Source organism: Salmo salar, chromosome 11 (assembly GCF_965601325.2).
Source record: "Salmo salar chromosome 11, fSalSal1, whole genome shotgun sequence".
Taxonomy (NCBI): domain Eukaryota; kingdom Metazoa; phylum Chordata; class Actinopteri; order Salmoniformes; family Salmonidae; genus Salmo; species Salmo salar.
In genome coordinates, this window is record NC_138301.1 from 99,043,398 (window position 1) to 99,068,029 (window position 24,632).

The 24,632-nt window shown below is 43.7% G+C and overlaps 2 protein-coding genes across 3 annotated transcripts in view; one reads left to right on the plus strand and one right to left on the minus strand.

Annotated features, from left to right (window-relative positions):
- The first annotated feature begins 3,432 nt into the window (after nucleotides 1-3,432).
- On the plus strand, nucleotides 3,433-5,257 carry LOC106563362 (vasotocin-neurophysin VT 1). The gene is made up of 3 exons (XM_014128866.3): nucleotides 3,433-3,673; nucleotides 4,198-4,399; nucleotides 4,563-5,257. Exons 1-3 carry the CDS (start codon nucleotides 3,554-3,556, stop codon nucleotides 4,700-4,702), a joined length of 462 nt encoding a protein of 153 aa, XP_013984341.2. The 5' UTR covers nucleotides 3,433-3,553; the 3' UTR covers nucleotides 4,703-5,257.
- Nucleotides 5,258-6,148: 891 nt separating this feature from the next.
- ythdc2 (YTH domain containing 2) overlaps nucleotides 6,149-24,632 on the minus strand; it is a 30,011-nt gene continuing 11,527 nt past the window's right edge. The window contains exons 9-33 of one of the 2 annotated variants that reach the window (XM_082958183.1): nucleotides 24,269-24,376; nucleotides 24,013-24,167; nucleotides 21,971-22,106; nucleotides 20,578-20,704; nucleotides 20,411-20,476; nucleotides 20,131-20,309; nucleotides 19,809-19,905; nucleotides 19,441-19,528; nucleotides 18,890-18,970; nucleotides 14,370-14,452; nucleotides 14,141-14,246; nucleotides 13,878-13,997; nucleotides 13,426-13,698; nucleotides 13,135-13,261; nucleotides 12,504-12,712; nucleotides 12,066-12,261; nucleotides 10,485-10,574; nucleotides 10,178-10,284; nucleotides 9,882-10,001; nucleotides 9,198-9,409; nucleotides 8,458-8,653; nucleotides 8,132-8,338; nucleotides 7,875-8,057; nucleotides 7,357-7,443; nucleotides 6,149-7,088 (exon numbers count right to left, since the gene is read on the minus strand). In XM_082958183.1, the coding sequence (XP_082814309.1) occupies nucleotides 7,083-7,088; nucleotides 7,357-7,443; nucleotides 7,875-8,057; nucleotides 8,132-8,338; nucleotides 8,458-8,653; nucleotides 9,198-9,409; nucleotides 9,882-10,001; nucleotides 10,178-10,284; nucleotides 10,485-10,574; nucleotides 12,066-12,261; nucleotides 12,504-12,712; nucleotides 13,135-13,261; nucleotides 13,426-13,698; nucleotides 13,878-13,997; nucleotides 14,141-14,246; nucleotides 14,370-14,452; nucleotides 18,890-18,970; nucleotides 19,441-19,528; nucleotides 19,809-19,905; nucleotides 20,131-20,309; nucleotides 20,411-20,476; nucleotides 20,578-20,704; nucleotides 21,971-22,106; nucleotides 24,013-24,167; nucleotides 24,269-24,376 (3,359 nt within the window). In that variant the 3' untranslated portion in view covers nucleotides 6,149-7,082. The remainder of the gene's footprint in view (nucleotides 7,089-7,356; nucleotides 7,444-7,874; nucleotides 8,058-8,131; nucleotides 8,339-8,457; nucleotides 8,654-9,197; nucleotides 9,410-9,881; nucleotides 10,002-10,177; nucleotides 10,285-10,484; nucleotides 10,575-12,065; nucleotides 12,262-12,503; nucleotides 12,713-13,134; nucleotides 13,262-13,425; nucleotides 13,699-13,877; nucleotides 13,998-14,140; nucleotides 14,247-14,369; nucleotides 14,453-18,889; nucleotides 18,971-19,440; nucleotides 19,529-19,808; nucleotides 19,906-20,130; nucleotides 20,310-20,410; nucleotides 20,477-20,577; nucleotides 20,705-21,970; nucleotides 22,107-24,012; nucleotides 24,168-24,268; nucleotides 24,377-24,632) is intronic. The other variant, XM_014128657.3, reaches the window with a different exon arrangement.

A 24,632-nucleotide genomic window follows, 5' to 3' on the forward strand; every position in this document is an offset into this window, starting at 1 on the left:
AGTTTCCAGCTCTGTGCTCAAGGTTCAGAAACAAATAGACTATTGTGGAACGGAAATCTCATTTTCATATACACTGAATAATTTCAATAACAGGGCTTCATGATAGACAACAGATTGTTCACATGAAAACCATGATAAAGGGCAGGAACAATAGGTTGACTTAGGGCTCTATTCAATCAGATCCACTTTAGCCTACATCTGCATAGTGGATGTTTAGGCTGTGTCAGAGGTGGAACTGCGTTAGAGCTATCAAATCCGCAAGTGGCTCCTGACATTAGCTTATACCTAAAGCCAACATTGCCATTGGCTGCACGGAGTTGCATTAACAGAAATCCCATGCAGCCTTGTTTACAAGTTTGAACACTGGAACGTGAGATGTAATTTACACCACGACTAAGATGATATAAATCCTTATTATTTTGTTGAATGATTTTTCCATTTGAGCTTAATTATTTATATATAGCCTCCACTTTCTTGTTCTGAACTTCTAACGTGAGTGGGGCAGGTGTGGCTTCATGACAATGATCGCAAGAGCAGCTGCTAACCCAATTGGACAGCTCCAAAGCAGTTCCACCTCCAACAAAAACATCAGCAATGCTGCTATGCGGGTGTCTGCTTGTCACCATTAACTCTTGATCTGATTGAATCTAGGCCTTAATGTTTGGATAATTGTTTTTTCGTTAATTGTTAGTTTAAGTTATATATAAAGTATATCAATACATTTAACGCATACATTATTTATTGAATAACTTTTTAAAGAATGAGGACATTTAAAATGTGTATTTCAGTTAAAACAGGGAGAAATTGTAAGAGTGTTAACAGATAGGCTGTAGCATGAACCAGCATCAAAGCTTTTGATATCACCAAGGTTTCTGTCAGCTGCACACATCACTTTTCCACATTTTGTTGTCACAGCCTTATTCGAAAATGTATTAAATAAATAAAATTACAAATGTTCCTCATCAATCTACACACAATACAACAATGATAAAGGGAAAACAGGTTTTTAGATTTTTTTGCTAAAAAACAGAAATACCTTATTTGCATAAGTAGTCAGACCCTTTGCTATGAGACTCGAAATTAGCAGAAGGTTAGCAGATGTTAATGCGATTGTGTGGCGCTCTAAGGCACTGCATCACAGTGCTAGAGGCGTCACTACAGATACGGGCTCGATCCCGGGCTGTGTCGCAGCTGGCTGCGACTGGGAGACTCATGAGGCGGCGCACAATTGGCCCAGCGTCGCCCGGGTTAGGGGAGAGTTTGGCCAAGCTGGGATGTCCTTGTCCCATCACGCTCTAGCAACTCCTTGTGGCGCCCAGGCGCATGCACGCTGACTTCGGTTGCCAGCTGTACGGTGTTTCCTCCGACACATTGGTGTGGCTGGCTTCCGGGTTAATGACCCTAAGCACACAGCCAAGACAACGCAGGAGTGGCTTTGGGACAAGTCTCTGAATGTCCTTGAGTGGGCCAGCCAGAGCCCGGACTTGAACCCTATCAAACATCTCTGGAGAGACCTGAAAATAGCTGTGCAGCAACGCTGGCCATTCAACCTGACAGTGCTTGAAAGGATCTGCAGAGAAGAATGGGAGAAACTCCCCAAATACAGGTATGCCAGGCTTGTAGCGTCATACCCAAGAAGACTCAAGGCTGTAATATCTGTCAAAGGAGCTTCAACAAAGTACTGAGTAAAGGAACTGAATACTTATGTGAATGTGATCTGTTTTTTATTTTGAATAAATTTGCTAACATTTCTAAAAACCTGTTTTTGCTTTGTCATTATGGGGTATTGTGTGTAGACTGATGAGGGATTAAAAAAATATCTACTTTAGAATAAGACTAACTTAATTAACTAAATCTGGAAAAGTGAAGGGGTCTGAATACTTTCCGAATGCACTGTAAGTGCTGTACAATGACGGTCTCTCCACACACACGCAAAGACACGCTCAAAGACACACACAGGCACACACTGTCCCATGACGCATCTCTGCATTGGAGTCTGACCTTTGGCCCTCTTCAGAGATGGTCTTTGATGCCTTGTTTGTCACTTCTTCTCTGTGTAATTGTTGTAACGAGACACTTATTGAGATTTTACTATTCCAATGCCAGTATGACACACAACAAGCCACCTGTTATGACATTGAGAATTAACACTCATTTAGAAAGGCCCATTTGAATTTCCAATAGCTTGATATATTCCTAAATAATGGTGTCAAATGGCACTGCATAAACATGGTTGTTTAAAACCGTACACTAGCTGTAGCTTATTTTATCTGTCCATGTCATGTCCTACTGATATGGTTGGTTTCAAGGTTTATTCCGAGGTATTCGAGAGCTAGTCTCATATAGACAGTTGTTACATTCAGAATTGTTTCTTTCCCAGTTCTCTCACCACTGCCATAGCTCCACAGTAGACTATGTATGGAATCATTGGACAGTCTAAGAAATGTGTGTGCCAAGCTGCACCATTGGCTAATCTACCCAACATCATTAGGAAGCCCGTATCTTCTGTACGTGCTGTAATAAACTGTACTAGTTGTACTGGCTGTATTTTTGACATCACAGCATTACCATGCAGCCATAGGGGAAGGGGTAGAAATTGTTCTTTTTGCTCCATCTGTTTGATGGCTCCCCATGACTTCTCACTGTTGCTCCATTTTGTTTGCTACCTTGCATATGAATGGCTGGTTTAGTGTAACAATCATAAATATTCAGAGCAATTAGCCTTGGCATCCCTGTAAATGGACTGACAGCATCTTCTCATGATCAGAGGTCCTGCTTGATGTGCCTTAAACAAAATGGAACATTTCTGATGCAGCTCATCACTCTGGGTCTTTGCTGCATGCTCTGTCTGTCTGTCTGTCTACTCTGGATCAATGTCACACCTTTTGTTTCTCCATCACTCACTGTTCTTTTTTGGCCATCCCTCTTCTCAGTCTCTTGTCTTATGATTGGAATGCAAAGGTTTAATTAAGGGGAGACAACTTGCAATACCTAAAATGAGAGTTAAGAACGAATTATCTTGTATGTTATAGAAATACAGGTTCAGGATTATTTTTTTAGAGACAATTATTAACCTCATTGGCAATATATGGAGTTGAATAGTTCCATTTCTTTGTAATGCATCTTATTGGAATGTCCATGGCGTCACATCATTTCAAGGCAATATCCATTTGGTCTGACAGTGGACAGGTGTAAAGGGCATTCTCCCGTCAACTCCTTGAAGTATACAGAGACGGTGTCAAACGGTCAGTCTCATCCACCTATTCTAACAGTGTCATTCGTCTATTCTAATAGACTTTTTATAATCCAAATGGGAGAGATTCATTTTGACAGCTGAGTCATCAAATATCAGATCGGACATTGGGGGTGGTCCCATTGTGGTGCAAAGGGTTGTGATGACGTAGGCGCAAAGCGTAAGCCTTATCAGTTGGGACGATCCCTATAAATAACGGAAAGTTCCTAGCAGACATTCGAAAAGAAAAACTGAGCCCTTTGAAAGAGTTCAGTTGTAGCCGACAGTATCAATTGGAAGAAGCACTTCAGACTGAACAAGATGACATATTCTACATTTCCACTGCTGTGGGTCCTGGGGCTCCTCGCGCTCTCCTCCGCGTGCTACATCCAGAACTGTCCGCGAGGCGGGAAGCGCTCTTTTCCTGATCTTCCACGACAGGTGAGTTTATTAGTCGATTTAAAATGGGATGTAAAGTTACTGAATTGTGTTCCAAATTAAGTTTTTTTATTTCGTAGTTCGTTATAGTTATAGTAACGAGTGTTTTGGTGTTAAGAAACTTTATTGGTGCAAATAATCCATTGCTTGAATTAAGGAGCATATTTATTCTAATCAGTTAGGCCTATTGATGAAAATAAAAGAACTGTCAGATTAGCATCAAAGCAGCTTCATGTGGATAGCCTATATGCTGCCACATTCATTGCGCAAAATAGGGATGATTTTGGCGAGAAAATGGTCCTTCATGTGCCTCCATGTTCATGCTAGCAATATTCAATCATGACTCAAAGTAGGCTAGATACTATTCATTTCAACCTCAAATGCAGTAATCAGCGGGAATTATACATTCAGGTGTTGTGTAGCCGTGTTTCCAATGCGCTATGGTCGTGCGTAATGGCCAAAAGGCACCGTCTGCTGGCCACTCTACCATATGCACAGGGATTAACAATGGATGCTTTCATTTCCAGTGCATGTCGTGTGGCCCCGGGGACAGGGGCCGCTGCTTTGGCCCAAGTATCTGCTGTGGGGAGGGGATGGGGTGCTATGTGGGCTCCCCCGAGGCAGCTGGTTGTGTGGAGGAGAACTACCTGTCCTCCCCCTGTGAGGCTGGAGGAAGAGTGTGTGGCTCTGAGGGAAGCTGTGCTGCACCCGGGGTCTGCTGTGACTCAGGTAAGACAGTTAAAGTCAGTAAATGGAAAGGTGAGCTTTGAAACAGTTGCTAAAATGTTTTACTAATGGGAGGTGACTTGTGTACTTACTTGAACCCAAATATTTTTTGCATATACCCTTTTGCATCATCCACTGGTCATAATACTATTTAACATTTTTACAGAGAGTTGTGTGCTAGACCCAGACTGCCTAGAGGACAGTAAACGTCAGTCACCCAGCGAACAGAACGCTGCCTTAATGGGCGGTTTGGCAGGAGACCTGCTGCGGATCCTACATGCCACCAGCAGAGGGAGACCTCAGTAACCAACCACTGGCCATCCCTCACCTGAACACACCCAGAAGAGCGCTTAAATTCACCATTTCACATTCACTACTACAAAAACAAATCTCACACACACATTCACATACAACAGGACACAGACACAGCAGAGGTAGAGAGCAGGCTTGCTACATAAGGGGGAAATCGATCAGCTCCACATGAATGTTTACTGTGTGCTCAGTAGCCTTCAGTAAGTTGTAATTTCTAATGCTTCAACTCAAATATGCATTGTACAATCTACTGGGGTGGAAGGGATGTAAATATGTAGTTATTAAATATTTTCTTGCACTATTAAAATGTGTATTTTCTATGGCTTACTGAGAGGTACAGTAACAGGCAAACAGCAGCTTTATAGGGATCGTTCACCACAAAAACAAAGGGGTTCTTGTCAGGGTTGGTGCCAATGACTGTCTAAATTCAAGTGAATTTATTAATTGATTTGCATTCCTATGGACCACATTTTTTAATTCAAGTCTGGAATACCAAATACCGTAAATTCCGGACTATTAAGCTTACCTGAATATAAGCCGCACCCACTGAATTAAAAAAAATATATTATTTTGAACATAAATAAGCCGCACATGTCTATAAGCTGCAGGTGCCTACCGGTACATTGAAACAAATGAACTTTACACAGGCTTTAACGAAACACGGCTTGTAACAAAAAAGAAAAAATTTGCAGTAAACAGTAGCCTACCAAGAAAGTCATTGGTCACTATCTTCCTCCTCCTGTGCACTGAAACCACTGAAGTCATCTCCTTCGGTGTCGGAGTTGAATAGCCTCAGAATTGCTTCATCCGATATTGGATCGTTTTCATTGTCACTTTCATCCAGAGGCAAATCCCCCGCTGAGCCCTCAACACGCAGCAGTCCAGCCTTTCGAAACCCGTTGATAGTGGATTTTTTGACAATGCTCCACGCTGTCAGGACCCACTGGCAAATCCATATATTAGCCGCGTCATTGTTTAAGCCGCGAGGTTCAAAGCGTGGGAAAAAAGTTGCGGCTTATAGTCCGGAAATTACGGTAGGTAGAAAATATTTTATGGGCGGCAGGTAGCCTAGCAGTTAGAGCGGTGGGCCAGTAACCAAAAGATCGCTAGTTCGAATCCCCGAGCCAAAAAGGTGAAAAATCTGTTGATATGCCCTTGAGCAAGGCACTTAACAATAATTGCTTGAGGGTCCCCGTTGATAATAGCAGACCCTGGCCGTGACCCCACTCTGAGGGTGTCTCAGGGAGAGTGGGCTAAGCAGAAAATACATGTACAATTCACAAATGCGTATTAATATACACTTGTACATGTGTGAAAGGACAAATATAAGCACCCACCAAATTATTATTATTAAGATTTGGCACCATATCTTTGATTTTAGGGTGAACTTTCCCTTTCAGGTGATACTGCAATGTGGGTGTATAAAAAAAGCTAAGAGTCTATTGATAAAAATTCTTTATATCTATTTCTTACTTCAATAATACAACCATAAAAAAAATCTAAACGAACACAGACTTGTCAGTCAATCGTAATATGTAACCCCCTGCTTTACCAGGGCTAAAATGAACAGAGATAAAAAAAAATTGAAACGCTCAGAACATTTTGTATCCAAAAACTGGATAAAAGCAATTCTTTTATCCATAAATCCATTGAAATGAATAAAAACAAACATTTTGGTCATTGACAGAGAAAGACATGACCTCTAGTAAGGTCTCACCAGGCACAGCTTAGCTACAGTACAAGGTTACATTATGGTTGCTATGGTTTCGGTTGCTCCAGTCTGAGCGACCTTGTGCAGTGACACACATTCAAACATGTTAACAAATAACATTCAACACATTGTGTGCCATGGAGTGCTATGGTACATGCAACTCATATGTGCTGTGAGAAGCATTGGGGGAAAAAAAAAACACGATTCCTCACTGAATGTCCCAATCATCATTACATTTCACTGTATTCCCTTATATGTCACTGGGAATTAGAGTAGATGTCAGTCTTGTCATCATAGTTATAATTTGCTTCAAAAAACACCAGGAAAATTAAAATTAAAAACAAATAACTTTTCTCGTGAGGTCACTTCATGTTAACACAGCTTTCTGCACTTAGATATTCTTGAACAAAACATTATAGCATCTGAAAAGGTTAACAACTTCAGAACATGAATCCCAGTTACAAATCAATCAATTTTTTTTGCCAAATACAAACACATTGGGTAACTGATTGTGGACCACTGACAAAGAAGTGTGTGTGGAGGTGGTTCAAAACACATTTAGGAATAAAACTAGCCCTCGATCTGTTATAATGCTGTCTTCGATCTGTTATAATGACACATAGCCAAGTCAAGTGGTGAGGTCCTGAAGGTCAGTGCAATCTCTCATGGCTAAAGAGGGAGGAAATACATGTAATGACCACATTGCCAACTAGTAATGGTATTTTTTTTAAATAATCAAATGGACATAGCAAAACAACAGGTCAAGGCTCAGTAAAATTAAACCATAGTTTGGTGCATTATAAAATGAGAAATGGGACTATCCAAGAGTGAGCAGTTATTTTGTCATATTTTCTTAAACACTGTGCAAATTCTATTTCTGGAGTCACGTTGTGTGTAACCTGTGGTTATCTGATGATAAAGATGGGGCCTGTTGTACCTCGTGTTGCTGTTGTGGTTGCTGTGGTTTCCCTGAGAGTCTCTCCCACAGCTGCAGCAGCTGGCCTCCAGCCTGGGGCTCCAACTCCTACACCAGGAAGCAGAGGGAGGAGAAGTGAGGAAGGAGGGTGAGATGAGATGAAAACAAAATTAGTTACATTTCAGTCATAGAAATATACAGACCATAGATGGAAATGAGCTATTTAGCAATATATTGGTTGTGCATCCTCCCCGACAAATAAACCACTCATCTCACTTGATGTCTTGCAGGGCATTTTAGTGGGTGTGTTTTGGCAAGATGGTTTAATGAGTCTTCAACTATTGAATCTTGTTTGTTGACAATATTGTTCTCTGATAGTGGGATCATCTTGAACCCACATCTTAACAGTAGTCTGTGAGGTCATTCTAACCATATTAGCTGTGTAACATATCTGTTTGTTCATTTGATTATATTGGTTCTATATTAGTCCTAGTCTTTGGAAATGTTGTGACTGTATTGATGTTAGTCAGGTAACCCACCTGTCCGTCTCTGCTGATCTGCACCTTCTTGTTGTCGTTCCAGGGGTTGAGCAGCTGGTGGGTACACTGGAAGGGCAGGCTCTCCTTCCTGGTCCACTCCACACTGAAGACCCCCCCCAGCCCTGTGGAGCCCCAGTCCTGACAGCGCTCCTGTCCAATGACCGACGTCATCCGTGCATAGCCCTGAGGTACGAAAATGTCATGTTACAGCCTGCCATTCTCCATTTCCTCTCACTTACACACACACACACACACACCTGGAAGTGTCCAGAGCCCTGCACAGAGAAGACCAGGAAGACCAGGCTGCTCTCCAGGAAGGCTCTGTTGAGTTTGAGCTCGTTGCTGGGCGTGGTGGACCAGATGCCTTTCTGCTGGGAGATGTCAAGGTTCCTCAGGTTGCTGCTCTTCATGATGAAGTAACGCACCGGTGCAACACCTGGCCTCGGGGACGGAGACTTGGAGCACTGAGGGGGACATTGAGTTGAGAAACTATGATATATTTAGATTTACACACTGGGATAAAGGACTTTAACCGTTGCTGGAGACAAACCTGTAGTAATAAAAATATTGATTATTTGTGTACCTTTCCTGATGAGGTGGGGGAGGGGCTGGGACAGGGGCTGGGGAAGCCTAGTGAAGCCGATTCAGGAGACTTGGGGGTGGAGGAGTGGTCGTCTGTGGGGCGCCTGGAGCCCTTGTCCCTGCTGCCATGGGGGGCTTTGGGGTGCAGGAGGGCCAAGGCAGGGGACAGTCTGGAGGCAGGGGAGAGTCTGGAGGACCTGGAGGAAGAGGGAGGGGTGGACGGTCTGGGGGGTTAGAGGACTGGCCTGGAACTGGACATAGATCAGGTTTACAAAAATGTAATTAGCAGGTTGATATAGCCTGAGCTAACCTATAAGGCTAACCTATGTAGGCAACTAGACTCAGCCACGGGCAGATTCTTGTTGGAGCAGATGGTCGGGAAGCCAGAACATAATTATAATAATTTGTACACTGCAACTAAGCCCAAAGAGATTGTTATTTTCATTGATTGTACAATCATTTCATACCTTGATTACATTGAGACACGATCGTGTCTTTTTTTATTTATTCGTGGGAATACTTGGGAACAGATTTCCAAAATTAAACAACTTTTTTGCTGAATTCCTTGTGATTTCTTTTTTTGCCCCCCCCCCCCAAATATATATCTTGCAGGCCAGTTTTGGTCTGCGGGCTGCCTGTTGCCGACCCCTGCTATAAGGCATTGTACTGTAAATACTGAGATAAAACATTTGATCATAGTTGGTCCATTTCCCATACTGACATCTAAACCCCTCTCCTCACCTGTCTGTGGCTGTGTGTGAGGGGGTGGGGATGAGGGGTTCGTCAGGGAGCTCCGGGATGTCAGGGCTGGCTGTGGGGCCGGAGGTTCTCCTGCTGTTGGCGTTCCTCCAGGAGGAGGTCTGGGGGGGCTCCTCAGAGGACATGGGCCGGGGCCTCTGGCCAATCCCTGTGGGCTGCTGCAGCCCTGCAGTCTGATCCTCAGCCCCCAGCACCTGGAGACAGGATGAGGATGGATGGGTCAGTGACAGCTAACGGGGGGGACAGCTAACGGGGGGGACAGCTAACAGGCGTGACAGCTAACAGGCGGGACAGCTAACAGGCGGGGACAGCTAACAGGGGGGGACAGCTAACAGGGGGGGACAGCTAACAGGGGGTGACAGCTAACAGGGGGTGACAGCTAACAGGGGGTGACAGCTAACAGGGGGTGACAGCTAACAGGGGGTGACAGCTAACAGGGGGTGACAGCTAACAGGGGGTGACAGCTAACAGGGGGTGACAGCTAACAGGGGGTGACAGCTAACAGGGGGTGACAGCTAACAGGGGGTGACAGCTAACAGGCGTGACAGCTAACAGGCGTGACAGCTAACAGGGGGTGACAGCTAACAGGCGTGGCAGCTAACAGGCCCATTTACTGTGGTATTTCCAACATTTCTTTCATAATTTAAGCCAGAGTGCAGAACTGACCGACACCAGGGCCCGTATGGTGGCCTCATCCAGCTGGGACCAGGGCTTGGAGGGGGAGCGGATCCTCCTCAGGAACAAACCGTGCCACTTCTGCCTCAGCTGGAACACCAGACCCACCATCTGACAGACAGAAGGATTGGAGGGAGGAAAGTAGTGAGGGAGGAGAGTGGGTTACACAGCTAAGAATATAATGAGCACTAAATGCAAACTGCTGTTTAAATGAAATGCCCAGTTGTATTGCTTGAAGGGCACGTTGAGTATATCAGCACTGCAAAATAACAAACCTTGATCCTCACCTCTTTGTCCAGTTTGAAGTTGAGCCACTCGTCGATCTTCATCTGAGCCAGGTTGGCTGTAGAGCGATCCTCCATCTCACTGTCACTGCTCTCATTCACCACGTCATCTACAGCAGAAACATGGGAGGTTAGGTTTCGTTGTTTACAGAATACACATCATCTAGTGACCATACAGGCAGAGAGTGAAATCTACAAGTAGGGCTGGGCGATACAGTCTACATTTTACATTTTAGTCATTTAGCAGACGCTCTTATCCAGAGCGACTTACAGTAGTGAATGCATACATTTCATACAACTTTTTACATACAATTTTTTTTCTTCTCTGTGCTGGCCCCCCGTGGGAATCGAACCCACACCCCTGGCATTGCAAACACCATGCTCTCAGCTACAGGGAAGGCTGGGACAGTCAAAATATAATCACAACATTTCTCTCATGTTTGACAGTATTCAACAGTATTTTATGCTTCTGAATAAAAGTTGTAAATATATTAAAGAGTAGTGCTTGACCCTAGGATGGCAACAAATGGATTCTTAGTGGTTTTAAAGGCATTCTCCAATGATTATTTTATACACAACCAAACTAGGACAAAACTGACAGAAAAGTAGTCCAATTTAGAGAACTTTCATTTATTTAGCACTGGATCAACCTATCATTATAGACAATATTGTAAAAATCCACTGGTATTCACGATATACCACCCAGCCCTACCTACAAACATGGGTTTCCTTACCTTGCAAGCAGTCTATGGACAGGGTATGACAGCAATCCATGCTTTGGTTTAGTTTCTCTAGCACTGTTACATTTGTGGCACAAATCCCATTCATGTCATGGGACCGCTATTAGCATTTCTCGCACATCATGTCCAAATCATCCGAAAGTATCTAAAATTGATTGTGAAGCTCAACAAAGTCACTATAGAGGTTTTCAACATGATGCGTGAAAAATGCTAAAAATCGGTCCCATTACTTAAAACCTCCACGGGATCGGTGTCCCCCCTGCAGGTCGGTTGAGTTAAGTAGGCCATTGTGAATAGCATGAGGTTGTAAGAAACACATTTTTTCCCCAGGACATAGACATATCTGATATGGGCAGAAAGCTTAAATTCTTGTTAATCTAACTACACTGTCCAATTTACAGTAGCTATTACAGTGAAAGAATGCCATGCTATTGAATGAGGAGAGTGCACAGTTATGAACTTGAAAATGTATTAATAAACCAAATAGGCACATTTGGGCAGTCTTGGTTCAACATTTTGAACAGAAATGCAATGGTTCATTGGATTAGTGTAAAACTTTGCACACACACTGCTGCCATCTAGTGGCCCAAATCTAAATTGCGCATGGGCTGGAATAATACATTATGGCCTTGCTCTTTTATTTCAAAGATTGTACCAAATGCATGTTTTTTTTCTCTTTGTATTATCTTTTACCAGATCTAATGTGTTATATTATCCTACATTAATTTCACATTTCCACAAACTTCAAAGTGTTTCCTTTCAAATGGTATCAATAATATGCATATCCTTGCTTCAGGTTCTGAGCTACAGGCAGTTAGATTTGGGTATGTCATTTTTGGCATTTAAAAATAAAATAAAAAAATCAGATCCTTAAGAGGTTTTTGGGATTTGTGCCACAAATGCTAAAATGTTAGCATGTGAAAACTGTGCCAGGGAAACTAAACCACAGCATGGATTACTGTCATACCTTGTCCATAGACCGCTTACAGGGTAAGGAAAGCAATATATCATTGTAATTTGGGTGAACTATCCGTTTAAGTGTAGTACAAATACAGGCAAAACTTGAGTAACTCAATTCTTCAATTTAGTTAAATTAAAATATTATACACAACATGTAGCAAAGGATGTTTCCTTCAGTTAGATAACCCTACCTTTCTGAACAGCAGGTTCTTGTAGGGCTGTGCTGGGCAGTTTGGCACAGCCCCCGAAGATGGCTACGGTTATGGGGGAGACCACAGAGCAGCAGCGGATGCTGGCTATCCTATGGGCTCGCGTCATCTCGTCATAGATCAACCAATCGGTGGGCAGGGACTGGACGGCTGCCACCTGACCATTGGCTGGGGGGATCTACGAGATGAAGGAACAAGTACAAACATGTTTTTAGTTTGTTGCTTTGAGTCAGGGTTGGTTTGAGTATATATGGTTTGGACTAAATGTAAGCATACAGTAAAAAAAAAAGATGACAGGAAGCACCTACTGTATTTAAGAAAACTGCACTAAACAGGGTTCACTGAAGAAGACCCTTTGCTCCACTAGGAGTTAAATAAGAAGTCAGTCAAGTAGGTGAAGAGAGGATGTGTGCTAGCTACCTTCTTGTGGGGCTGTGGCTGGCTGAGGATGGAGGTGGGGTGGAAGCGGACCCTCTTCTCCTTGGCCCCAGAGAGAGAACAGCTCTCACGGTCCACATGGATCAGGTTGGGGTACATTCCGGCCACCAGGGCTGCCTTCACCACTGACCAGTTCTCAGAGTTCAGGTTCACGTCACGGATGTCCCCGCCGCCCCGTGCCCGCACAAAGCCTGGTGGCGGAATACACAATGGAAAAGATTTTTCTTTCTGAAAAATGTTCTGTGAGGGATCTGTCCTTCGAGGGAGCCGTAGTGGTGCAGTGTGTGAGAGAGTGTAGGGGGAGGTGGGAGGGACAAAGAACAATTCCACAGGATATGAGTCGCAGTGGTGCTGTGTGTGTGGGGGTGGGGGGGGGCACAGGACATGGTGGGCACCAAGACGTGTGGATGACTCACAAGGCTATTCATTTCACAGAGGGTTAGTTGGAGGTTGTGTGGGCTTCAGTAGAACATTAGTCTTTATCCAACACCACTTACAGTTAAATGAATACATTCAGTATACAACCAACCTTGGTCCACCATGCTCCACCTGAGCCCTCAGAACCACTGTATTACCGAGAAGGAGAGCATACAACAAGATAGATAAGGCTGACCTATGGCTCGGAGCTGTCCTAGCAGCTGGGTCCTCATCCCTATGATGATCTCCATGGTAGCCTGGGACAGGAAGTTCTTCTCACAGAAGGACCTTTCCCAGCCATCGGTGCGGGCCTTCTGCCAAGCCTACAACACAGCAAGAGAGATGTAGTTTGGAACATGTCGCTTGGACAGTGTTTTTTTCAATACGATTTGTGCAGGTTAATAACAAATGAAAAACATTTAGCTCTAAACATCTCAACAGCAATTTGACAGAGTTTTTTCATTAAACCCCAAATTCCCCCCGTTACCTGGAAGGCTCGGAGCAGGGCCATATGGTCGCTGAAGGTCCCTGCAGTAAAGCGCTTCCGGCACAGCATGGATGCCCTCTTCTGGGAGGCCTGGGAAGGCAGCACAAAAGGGTCGCGATGGGCCAGCGTGCAGGCGATGGTCAAGATGGGGTCTAGGCACTTGAGCACCACGGCACACAGCACCATCTTGCCCAGGTGGGGCTCCACAGGCAGGTCAGCCAGGTGGTAGCCCAGCTCCGTCAGGTCCTCCCACGGGTCCATGGCGTCTATGGTCTATGGATGGGGGATCAATTCAATGGTTAGTGTTGTGTTCTATCTATGGTCATTATGTAGAGTCACAGTGCCAAGAACTGATGCCCTCCACCTCAATAACAAAAATAGTCAATGATAAAGGACAGAAGATAAAATATTATTCAGGTCATGATTGGTTCAAAACCTAAAATAGCTTTTACCTTGAGCATCTGCACTGCGTTTTTGACAATGAGGATGGGAGGTGGTTCGGGTGCTTTGGACAGGAATTCAGCGATGGAACAGGTGATTGGGGCCAACAGCTTGGTGTGGAGACATAGTTCCTGAAAGAGAGAGAGAAATGGGAGGAGTTAACACAATCAACTCTGCCTTATGAGTGTGTGAGGGGTATGCTTGCATGCAAGGGTTTATAATAACTTTATCTGTATAAAGTATGTTTCACACATTCTGCTTGAAGTGTGTGTACCTGCAGGGGCATCCTCAGTAGCTGGGGGACCTGGTACTCCAGCATGTTGTTGAAGCGGAGACGACTGAAGAGGTGGAAGCAGATCCCTGGTCGGCAACGTCCAGCTCTGTCAAACAACACAGGACTCATTCATAAGAGGGCTTAAGACATTTTGAGGCTTCATAAGAGATGATACTCCCTTATCGTGATACGTCTCTGTGGTAGGGCTCAGATGTACACGGTGCCTCACCTGCCCTTCCTCTGCAGAGAGCTGGCCTTGGAGATCCACACCATCTTCAGCATGGTCACATGGTTCAGGGCATCAAAGGACTTCTGTGATGGTGAAACAAATCATGTATCAGATTTGCTATTCTCTCAGGGGGGCGTGCCGTACTCTGTCTGGCACCATCCCTACGGTGAAACATCGTGGTGGCAGCATCATGCTGTGGGGATGCTTTTCAGTGGCATGGACTGGGAGACTAGTCAGGATCGAGAGAAAGATGAATGGAGCAAAGTACAGAGACAGATCCTTGATGGAAACCTGCTCCAGAGTGCTCAGGACCTCAGACTGGTGTGAAGGTTCACCTTCCAACAGGACAATGACCCTAAGCACACAGCCAGAGCCGACTTAAACCTGATCAAAAAGAACAGGAGAAACTCCCCAAATACAGGTGTGCTATCTTGTACAGTCACACCCAAGAAGAATCGAGGCTGTAATCACTGCCAAAGGTGCTTCAACAAAGAACTGAGTAAAGGGTCTGAATACTTATGTAAATGTGATATTTCCATTTTTTATACATGTAAAATCGTTTTTGTTTGCTTTGTCATTATGGGGTATTGTGTGTAAATTGATGAGGGAAAAAATAAATAATATATTTTAGAATAAGGCTGTAACCTAACAAAATGTGGAAAAAGTCACGGGGGCTGAATACGTTCTGAAGGCATTGTATATACACCACCAGCACACAACGATGAGAGACCGGAGCCTCGAGTCACTTATTGTTGTGCAGCATGCCCCAGGTAATCTAATTACAGTATGGAATTCAACTAAATGTTTGTCAGCTAGATTTCTTATAACTATTAAGTTAAACTGTCTAAAATGTGCTAAATGCACTGCAGTTGGGCATTTGGTTTGCTAGTTTAGTAGCTAGTTAACTATCTAGCTAAGCAGTTGGCTTCTTCCGAAATCAAGCAGAGAATCCCTTCCTGGATCAAGAGCCTTGCAGTCTAATATTTGTTTTGTGCACGCATAAGTCCATTTTTTTTGGTTACTTGTATAGTTTCGGTCAGACACTGTATAAAATGCCCGCAATGCGCTCGTTAGCATTTAGTTATCATTCTCAATTGGATTTTACATGTACTTGTTAAAATTGGTAACCTTGGGATTACATAGGCATTTGAAAACAGTGCCCCTTGTGTTCAGTGTCAGTATTAACAGATATCCCAGTATGGCACAAGGTCGGTATGAAGGTATGCCAATCTGGATACCGCCAAGCCTAAGCTGTCCACCTACTAAGCTCACTGCAACCCCCCTCCAAGTCTCTGATCACTACTTTGTTTCCTTCTCGGTCTCAAATTTTATTTGTGACATGCGCCGAATACAACAGTTGTAGACCTTACAGTGAAATGCTTACTTACAAGCCCTTAACCAACAATGCAGTTTTAAGAAAATACCTATAAAAAAGTAAGAGATAAGAATAACAAACAATTAAAGAGCAGCAGTAAAGAACAATAGCAGGGCTATTTACAGGGGGTACCGGTACAGAGTCAATGTGTGGGGGCACCGGTGTCGAGGTAATTGAGGTAATATGTATATGTAGGTAGAGTTATTAAAGTGACTATGCATAGATAATAACAAAGAGTAGCAGCAGCATAGAAGGGGGGGGGGGGGCAATGCAAATAGTCTGGGTAGCCATTTGATTAGCCGTTCAGGAGTCTTATGGCTTGGGGGCAGAAGCTGTTTAGAAGCCTCTTGGACCTAGACTTGGCGCTCCGGTACTGCTTGCCATGCGGTAGCAGAGAGAACAGTCTATGACTAGGTTGGCTGGAGTCTTTGACAATTTTTACGGCTTTCCTCTGACACCGCCTTGTAAAGAGTTCCTGGATGGCAGGAAGCTTGGCCCCGGTGATGTACTGAGCCGTTCTGTAGTGCCTTGCGGTCGGAGGTCGAGCAGTTGCCATACCAGGCAGTGATGCAACCCGTCAGGATGCTCTCGGTGGTGCAGCTGTAAAACCTTTTGAGGATCTGAGAACCCATGCCCAATCTTTTCAGTCTGATGAGGGGGAATAGGTTTTCTCGTGCCCGCTTCACGACTGTCTTGGTGTGCTTGGACCATGTTAGTCTGATGGTGATGTGGACGCCAAGGAACTTGAAGCTCTCAAACTGTTCCACTACAGCCCGTCGATGAGCACGGGGACGTGCTCGTTCCTACTTTTCCTGTAGTCCACAATCATCTCTTTTGTCTTGATCATGTTGAGGGAGCGCTTGTTGTCCTTGCACCACACGGTCAGGTCTCTGACCTCCTCCCTATAGGCTGTCTCCCCTCCAAACCTAGCCATTCAACCCCTACCCAGATAGTCATGCGCTGTCACAATCTTCACTCTCCCACTATTCTCTCCTCATCAATCCTATCATCTCTCCCTTCTGCTAAATACTTCTCCCTCTTGTCCCCTTTCCTCCCGGCTGACTTGGCCCCTCCCGCGCCGTGGCTGAGTGACTTAATGCGACCTTACAGAACTGGTCTACTGGCACTTCCGGAGGACCTATCATCCTTTCACTCCCTCCTCTCTACCTTCTGTTCCTCTGTATCCACTGTTAAAGTCACTTTCTATCACTCAAAATGTCAAGCTTCTGCCTCTAACCCCAGGAAACTCTTTTCCAACTTCTCCTCCCTCGTTATTCCTCCACCCCCCGCACCACATACTCTCACTACTGGTGTCCCCCAGGGCTCGGTTCTAGGCCCTCTCCTCTTCATACACCAAGTCAATCAGTTCTGTCCTGTCCTCACAGGGTCTCTCCCCAAGCTCTTCTCTTTCCTGGCACTCCAATGGTGGAACCAGCTTCCCCCTGAAACTAGGACAGCAGAGTCTCTGCCCATCTTCGGAAAACATCTGAAACCATACCTCTTCAAAAGAGCATCTTAAAAAATGCCACCCCCCCTTTCAAAAATGTACTTACTAGGAGTGTGATATGTGGTTGGCCCATCTAGCTATCTTAACCTGTTAGGGCTAGGGGGCAGTATTGACACGGCTGGATAAAAAACGTACCGATTTAATCTGGTTACTACTCCTGCACAGTAACTAGAATATGCATATAATTATTGGCTTTGGATAGAAAACACCCTAAAGTTTCTAAAACTGTTTGAATGGTGTCTGTGAGTATAACAGAACTCAAATGCCAGGTCAAAACCTGAGAAGATTCTGTACAGGAAGTACCCTGTCTGACCATTTCTTGAACTTCTTTGCCATCTCTATCCATTACAAAGGATCTCTGCTATAACGTGACACTTTCTACAGCTCACATGGACTCTCAGAAGGCGGCAAAAAGCTGAATCGTGGCTTTGCAGGCTCTGGCTGAAACAAAGTAGCGCGTTTGGGTAGTGGCTGGTTACAGTACTGTGAGACTCAGGCTCGTGCCCGCGTCGACCGAAAGCTTTCTTTTCCTTTGTCTGTTTACCTAAAAGGATATTCCCGGTCAGAATATTATCGCTTTTTTACGAGAAAAATGGCATAAAAATGGATTTTAAACAGCGGTTGACATGCTTCGAAGTACGGTAATGGAATATTTAGATTTTTTTTGTCACGAATTGCGCCATGCGTGCAACCCTGATTTACCCTTTCGCATAGTTTCTGGAACGCACGAACAAAACGCCGCTATTCGGATATAACGATGGATTATTTTGGACCAAACCAACATTTGTTATTGAAGTAGCAGTCCTGGGAGTGCATTCTGACGAAGACAACAAAAGGTAATCAAACTTTTGTAATAGTAAATCTGATTTTGGTGAAGGCTAAACTTGCCGGGTGTCTAAATAGCTAGCCCGTGATGGCTGGGCTATGTACTTAGAATATTGCAAAATGTGCCTTCACCAAAAAGCTATTTTAAAATCGGACATATCGAGTGCATAGAGGAGTTCTGTATCTATAATTCTTAAAATAATTGTTATGCTTTTTGTGAACGTTTATCGTGAGTAATTTAGTAAATTGTTAGTAAATTCCCCGGAAGTTTGCGGGGGGTATGCTAGTTCTGAACGTCACATGCCAATGTAAAAAGCTGGTTTTTGATTTAAATATGAACTTGATTGAACAAAACATGCATGTATTGTATAACATAATGTCCTAGGGTTGTCATCTGATGAAGATCAAAGGTTAGTGCTGCATTTAGCTGTCTTCTGGGTTTTTGTGACATATGCTAGCTTGAAAAATGGGTGTCTGATTATTTCTGGCTGGGTACTCTGCTGACATAATCTAATGTTTTGCTTTCGTTGTAACGCCTTTTTGAAATCGGACAGTGTGGTTAGATTAACGAGAATCTTGTCTTTAAATAGCTGTAAAATAGTCATATGTTTGAGAAATTGAAGTAATAGGATTTTTAAGGTATTTGAAAATCGCGCCACTGGATTACACTGGCTGTTACGTAGGTGGGACGATTACGTACCGCCTAGCCCAGAGAGGTTAAGATGAAAGCACTAACTAAGTCAGTCTGGATATGAGTGTCTGCTAAATTACAAATGTCAATGTAAAATGTGTGCAGTAGACTTGTTTTCAAACCTCTTTTACTTTTCCTGCATCAATGACAAATACGACATCGTTGACAGTGATACTTGTCTCCGCGATGTTAGTGGAGAGAATCTGAGGAAGAGAGGAAAAGACTTGATTTCTGAACAAGAAGCTGGGATTGAATGGTATTTTGGTTTACAGGGGAAATCAGCAGTTGCAAGTAAAAATGGTTTTACATATAAATTATTGATATTTACCATTGATTCTTTGAGAATATAACTTATATATGCCTCATGAGCTTAGTTCAAGTCTCGAACCCCATCAGAACCCAAAATATAAGCTTGTTTTACTGTGTTTGTAAACAAACACTACATAGCTTCAAAACATGATTAAAACCATAATTTTGATATCATAACTCTATGAATTTGAGAGTGGTTACATTTCTCCAGCCCCGTTCCTCAGCTTTTTACAGAAACAGGGGCGAGGAGTACGCTTTGTTATTGTTTCTACTGCTGACTGTCACTTTAAGGAACACTTTGGACCCAAGTGGTCAAACTGATCTTTGGTGTGTTAGCCAGCACAGTAGACGTAAAAATACTCACTATTTTCCGGACTCCAGCAGGAGTGTTCCTCAGCACTTTCTTCTGATCCGAGGTCTGCATGTTGGAGTGGAGTGTAAAGACCTGGTACCTATGGAGAAACAACACACAGATCTGAGGCTCTAGATGTGGTTTGGCCATTTCTGTCAATCTAGGGAGGTTTACTAATCTGACTTGTAAATGTGTTGGGTGTAAATCAACATTTGGGTTGCATAAACAGGAACACGGAGTAACAGCATGGAAAATAAAAATAAAACCAAATAGATTGACGTACAGAATAATTGACAAGAACTATGTTGAAATACTGATGACCCAATTATGAACTGTTGAGAGTGACACATTGCTCTTGCCAGTCATTTAACTGACGGTACCTTTGAGAGTGGTCTGTGAATCTTTTATCGTCGTACAGGATACGGTCCCTCAGACCCACAATCTCATCGTATCCGGGGAGGAAGATCAAAACCGCACCTGACATGGAAAATATTTAAATTAAACTTGTCATTCTATATAAGCAAGGAAAATAAAAATGTATGAAATGTATGCATTCACTACTGTTAAGTCGCTCTGGATAAGAGCGTCTGCTAAATGATTAAAATGTAAATGTAAATTTGGCACTGACACTTTGTATCAAACATTTTGAAAAGTAAAAAAATACAAGACATCCAGTAGTCACAAGACAAAATAATCTCTCACCATCTTCTGAGCTGGTGCAAATGTTGTGCAGCAGGTGCATGATGAGGTCCAGGTCCACCCTCTCATCGTCAAAGCTGTGGTGGTATTCCTTGAGCAGCTCCTGGTCCTCCGGGCTCATCTCTGTGGTGGCAGCCTGCACCAGGGACCACTCGTCCAGCTTCCCCGCCTCCAGGGATGAGCTACCAAGGGAATGAGGCTTTCTGTTATCATCCTCCACAAACAATGCCAGGGTTTCCATGTGGTCATTCATAATAATGATAGTGATAAATGGTGCTCTTACAGGTAGGATTCTAGTAGGTCCACCACTTCTGCCTGCTGGAAGTGCTTGGCCCAGTCCAGCGCAGTCCTGAAACAAACCAAATACTGATCAAGATTTCAGACTTAGTAATGGTATATAGAGTAACTAAAAATAGGATGCATTTATACAGTTATTTAATAAACCCGTACCAGCCATTGGAGGCCTTGATTCTGACACTGGCTCCCATACTCAAAAGCTGCTCAATCTGACTGAGGAAGCCTCGACCTGCTGCCACCATGAGTGGAGTGGCGCTTGTTTCACTGTGCATGTAGTCCACTGAGGAGCAGAAGGGGAGGAGGACATATCTGGCTGATAACTATTGAAAATATTACTCAAAAAATATATACATTTTTGATAACATTGGTGTCATTTTTTACACAAATAAGACACTACATAAACAAAAGCATGTGGACAACCCTTCAAATCAGTTGCTGACAGGTGTATAAAATCAGGCACAAAGCCATGCAATCGCCATAGACAAACATTTTCAGTAGAATGGCATTACTGAGGAGCTCAGTGACTTTCAACGTCGCATTGTCATAGGATGCCACTTTTCCAACAAGTCAATTCATCAAATCTCCCCAGTCAACTGTAAGGAATGTTATTGCGAAGTGGAAACATCTAGGAGCAACAACGGCTCAGCCGTGAAGTGGTAGGCCACACAAACTCACAGAACGGGAACACCAAGTGCTGAAGCACTTCAAAATCGTCTGTCCTCGTTTGCAACACTCACTACTGAGTTCTAAACTGCCTCTGGAAGCAATGTCAGCACAATAACTTTTCGTCGGGAGCTTCATGAAATGGGTTTCCATGGCCGAGCAGCCACACTCAAGCCTAAGATCACCAAGCCCAATGCCAAGCGTTGGCTGGTGTAAAGCTCGCCCGCCATTGGACTCTGGAGCTGTGGAAACGTGTTCTCTAGAGTGATGAATCACGCTTCACCAATCTGGGTTTGGCAGATGCCAGGAGAACTCTACCTGCCCCAATGCATAGTGCCAACTGTAAAGTTTGGTGGAGGAAGAATAATGGTCTGGGGCTGTTTTTCCTGGTTCGGGCTAGGTTTCTTAGTTCTAATTAAGGGAAATCTTAATGCTACCAGCATACAATGACATTCTTGACGATTCAACTTTGTGGCAACAGTTTGGGAAACAACCTTTCCCGTTTCAGCATGACAATGTCTTCGTGCACAAAGCGAGGTCCATACAGAAATGGTTTGTCGAGATTGGTGTGGAAGAACTTGACTGGCCTGCACAGAGCCCTGACGTCATCCCCATCGAACTCCTTGGGATGAATTGGAACGCCGACTGTGCCCGACCTCACTAATGCTCATTGCTGAATGGAAGCAAGACCCACAGCAATGTTCCAACATCTAGTGGAAAGCCTTCCCAGAAGAGTGGATGGAGGCTTGTATAGCAGCAAAATGCCAACAATTTTGGAATGAGATGTTCGACAAGCTGGTGTCCACATACTTTTGGTCATGTAGTGTAGATACAAGAATAAACTGTGGCACCTAATTAAAGATGCACACAAAACCCAACTTACCGCTGACGTTCTCACTCAAGATGAGATTGAAGAGCTGGACGAAGGCGTCAGCGTCCTGGTTGAGGAAGATGTCTGAGATGCAGGCATCCATCTCCTTCAGCAGCCACGGGTCCAATGATGCCACATCTTTCTCATTCTGGAACAAGACATCCTGTATCAAACTAATAGCAAACCCAGTGCCACTTTTAGTAAGAACCAGAAAATATACCCTCTGTGACGTTGGTGAACTAAAGAGTGAATAATCAGAAAATAAGTAGTGGTATCACTTTGATGCATCCAGAGTATATACTGAAAATAACTGAAGCAACTGGGAGAAAATAACATCAAAATCATTAAGGATGTAATGATTCACCAATAAACACTTGAACCGGGGACCGATGCCGAAGATATGAGCGCATCGGTCTGCGGGACCCCTAACAGATCCAAAATGTAGCCTGCATCGGTCAGGAAATCGATTTAAACGTTACGAATCGCTGGTTCACTAAATGTATTTTCTCCAAATTACTTTCTTTCTACCTTCCAAAAATACCTCTCGTCTTTTGTGACAACTGGGTTCTCTCCTTTAGTGTCAAAGCAAGCATGTAATTGTGTTCAGTCATTGATCTACATGTAATTGAATAATTTTGAATGCTTAACAACCCGAGGCAATATCAGTTGTGTGCAGCTTTGCGCGTTGACCAAGGAGAGGTAGGCTTTGCTGACCAGACCGCTTGCGTGCCTGTGCCATTGCGCGCATGTTGATTTAGTCCACCCACACCAGACGGGATCAGGACATGCAGGTTGAAATATCAAAAGGGCGGCCATGCGGTTGGCAACCAACTTTAAAGAGCATTACCACTACCAACTGAACTGGAGTGTGGACCTCAGTTCATCTTTCAAATCACCCATGTGGGTATTTGCTCCTAAAAACAAATGAGATAGGAGAGGCGGGACTTGCAGCACCTGGCGACGCAGACGCTCTTTGACGCGAGTGAGCAGTGTGGGTGCAATGATTGAATAACATGTGTACATTTATTTTGCAAAGCTCGCGCACGCGACACGAGCAGCGTGGTCAGCATGTTATTCCTCATCTGGCACATCTGCGAGTCACCTTGGTAAAATGGCTTGCGCAATATTATGCTTTATTAGTCGAGTGACAACGAATGTCATTTTCAAGGTTATTTACATTTTATCTGGCTATACATGATCAGGGCTTACATTCAAATTTATTTTTGATTGTTCAGGTTAACCATCAGCAATAGTTGGTAGGTAGTTTTATTTGAACTCTTCAATACATATAGTCATTTTTAGACATACAAGGTAAAGTTGATAATTTCATAACAAGGACAAGAAGGACAAGAGAAACTCACTCACTCTGTCATGGCTAGAAGGGATACAACTTTAGTCAAATGAAATCATAAAAGTACACTTTTTTTTGCATTTTAGCTAACCTTAACAATTATCCTAACCTGCTGCGTATGTTCTCCTAATCCACAAAGAAAAGTCAAATTTGACATAAGATGTATCACATCTAGCCAAAACGAGCTCACTCCTGAGTCGTCAAAACCCCTCAAACTCAACTCTGGACCTCAAAGCTTCAACTTGGATAATAGCTTTAAAGCACACAGTACAGCTGTCTAACACAATTGTCATTAAGCTTAACTTTTCCTTCACACTATATATTTATATTCATTGGCTATCTCATAGCTAATCTTTTAAGATAAATATTGATACATTAGTAGCTCTAACACTTTTAATCAGAAACTCAGAGAGGCCCAAGCTCAGAGAGGTGCAGCGCATGAGCTCCATTCAGCAGCAGATTTTAAATTTAGAATGGAAAATGAATGTGTTTACGCAACAAGTGAAAGTGCATTGAATTGTAACGCATGGATTCGTTCCTCTAATCAAACCAAATAGTTTGAAACTTAAATGTATCGTTCCTGCATCGTATAAGAGCCCACGTATCTACATACGCATTGAATTGTCTTGAAATAAAAAAACACACATCCCTAGAAAACATGGATATTGAGAAATGAGCATGGCCCATATCCACTTGTTCTCACCAGCTGGCTGAAAACACTGTCCCCTCCGTCGTCCAGCAGGTCGTTCTCCTGAAGGACACAGGAGGCCGAGGTGGTCTTCTCCCTCTGGGGCTCCTGGCGGAAGCCGCCCTCACGCACCTTACACCACTCTGTCAAAGACGTCTGTTGCTTTTCCTCTGCCAGGGACGACACACGCATACACTCGTTCATTCTGGGAGACACTGGACATCAAAGTGGAAATCAAAGAAACAATGAATGACCAATGGTTGGTAGTTACCCCTCTGGATCTCCTTTTTGTATTTCCTCATGTCTTTGTTTGAATAGCCTGTTGTCCTCAAGATGTCTTCCAGGAAAAGTTGCTTCACCTCAAATGGTCTTCCTTTGACTAGATAAAAGCAGAGAAATGTATACATTCATAATTTCTCATTTTTATTAATTTCCCTTAACAAATCAGTGCTGGCAGGACCAGTCAAGACAGGCACTAGCCCCTTCCATACAGAGGTCTTCCCCTGCAATTACCTGGCTTTTGCAGGTAATGGTTTCACTGGTGAATCCCCGTCCCAATTTCAAATGAATAGATTAAGTGATTCTGTAGTGATTTCTGCACTCTCGTATCTGTAGGTGGTCTATCCAAACACATT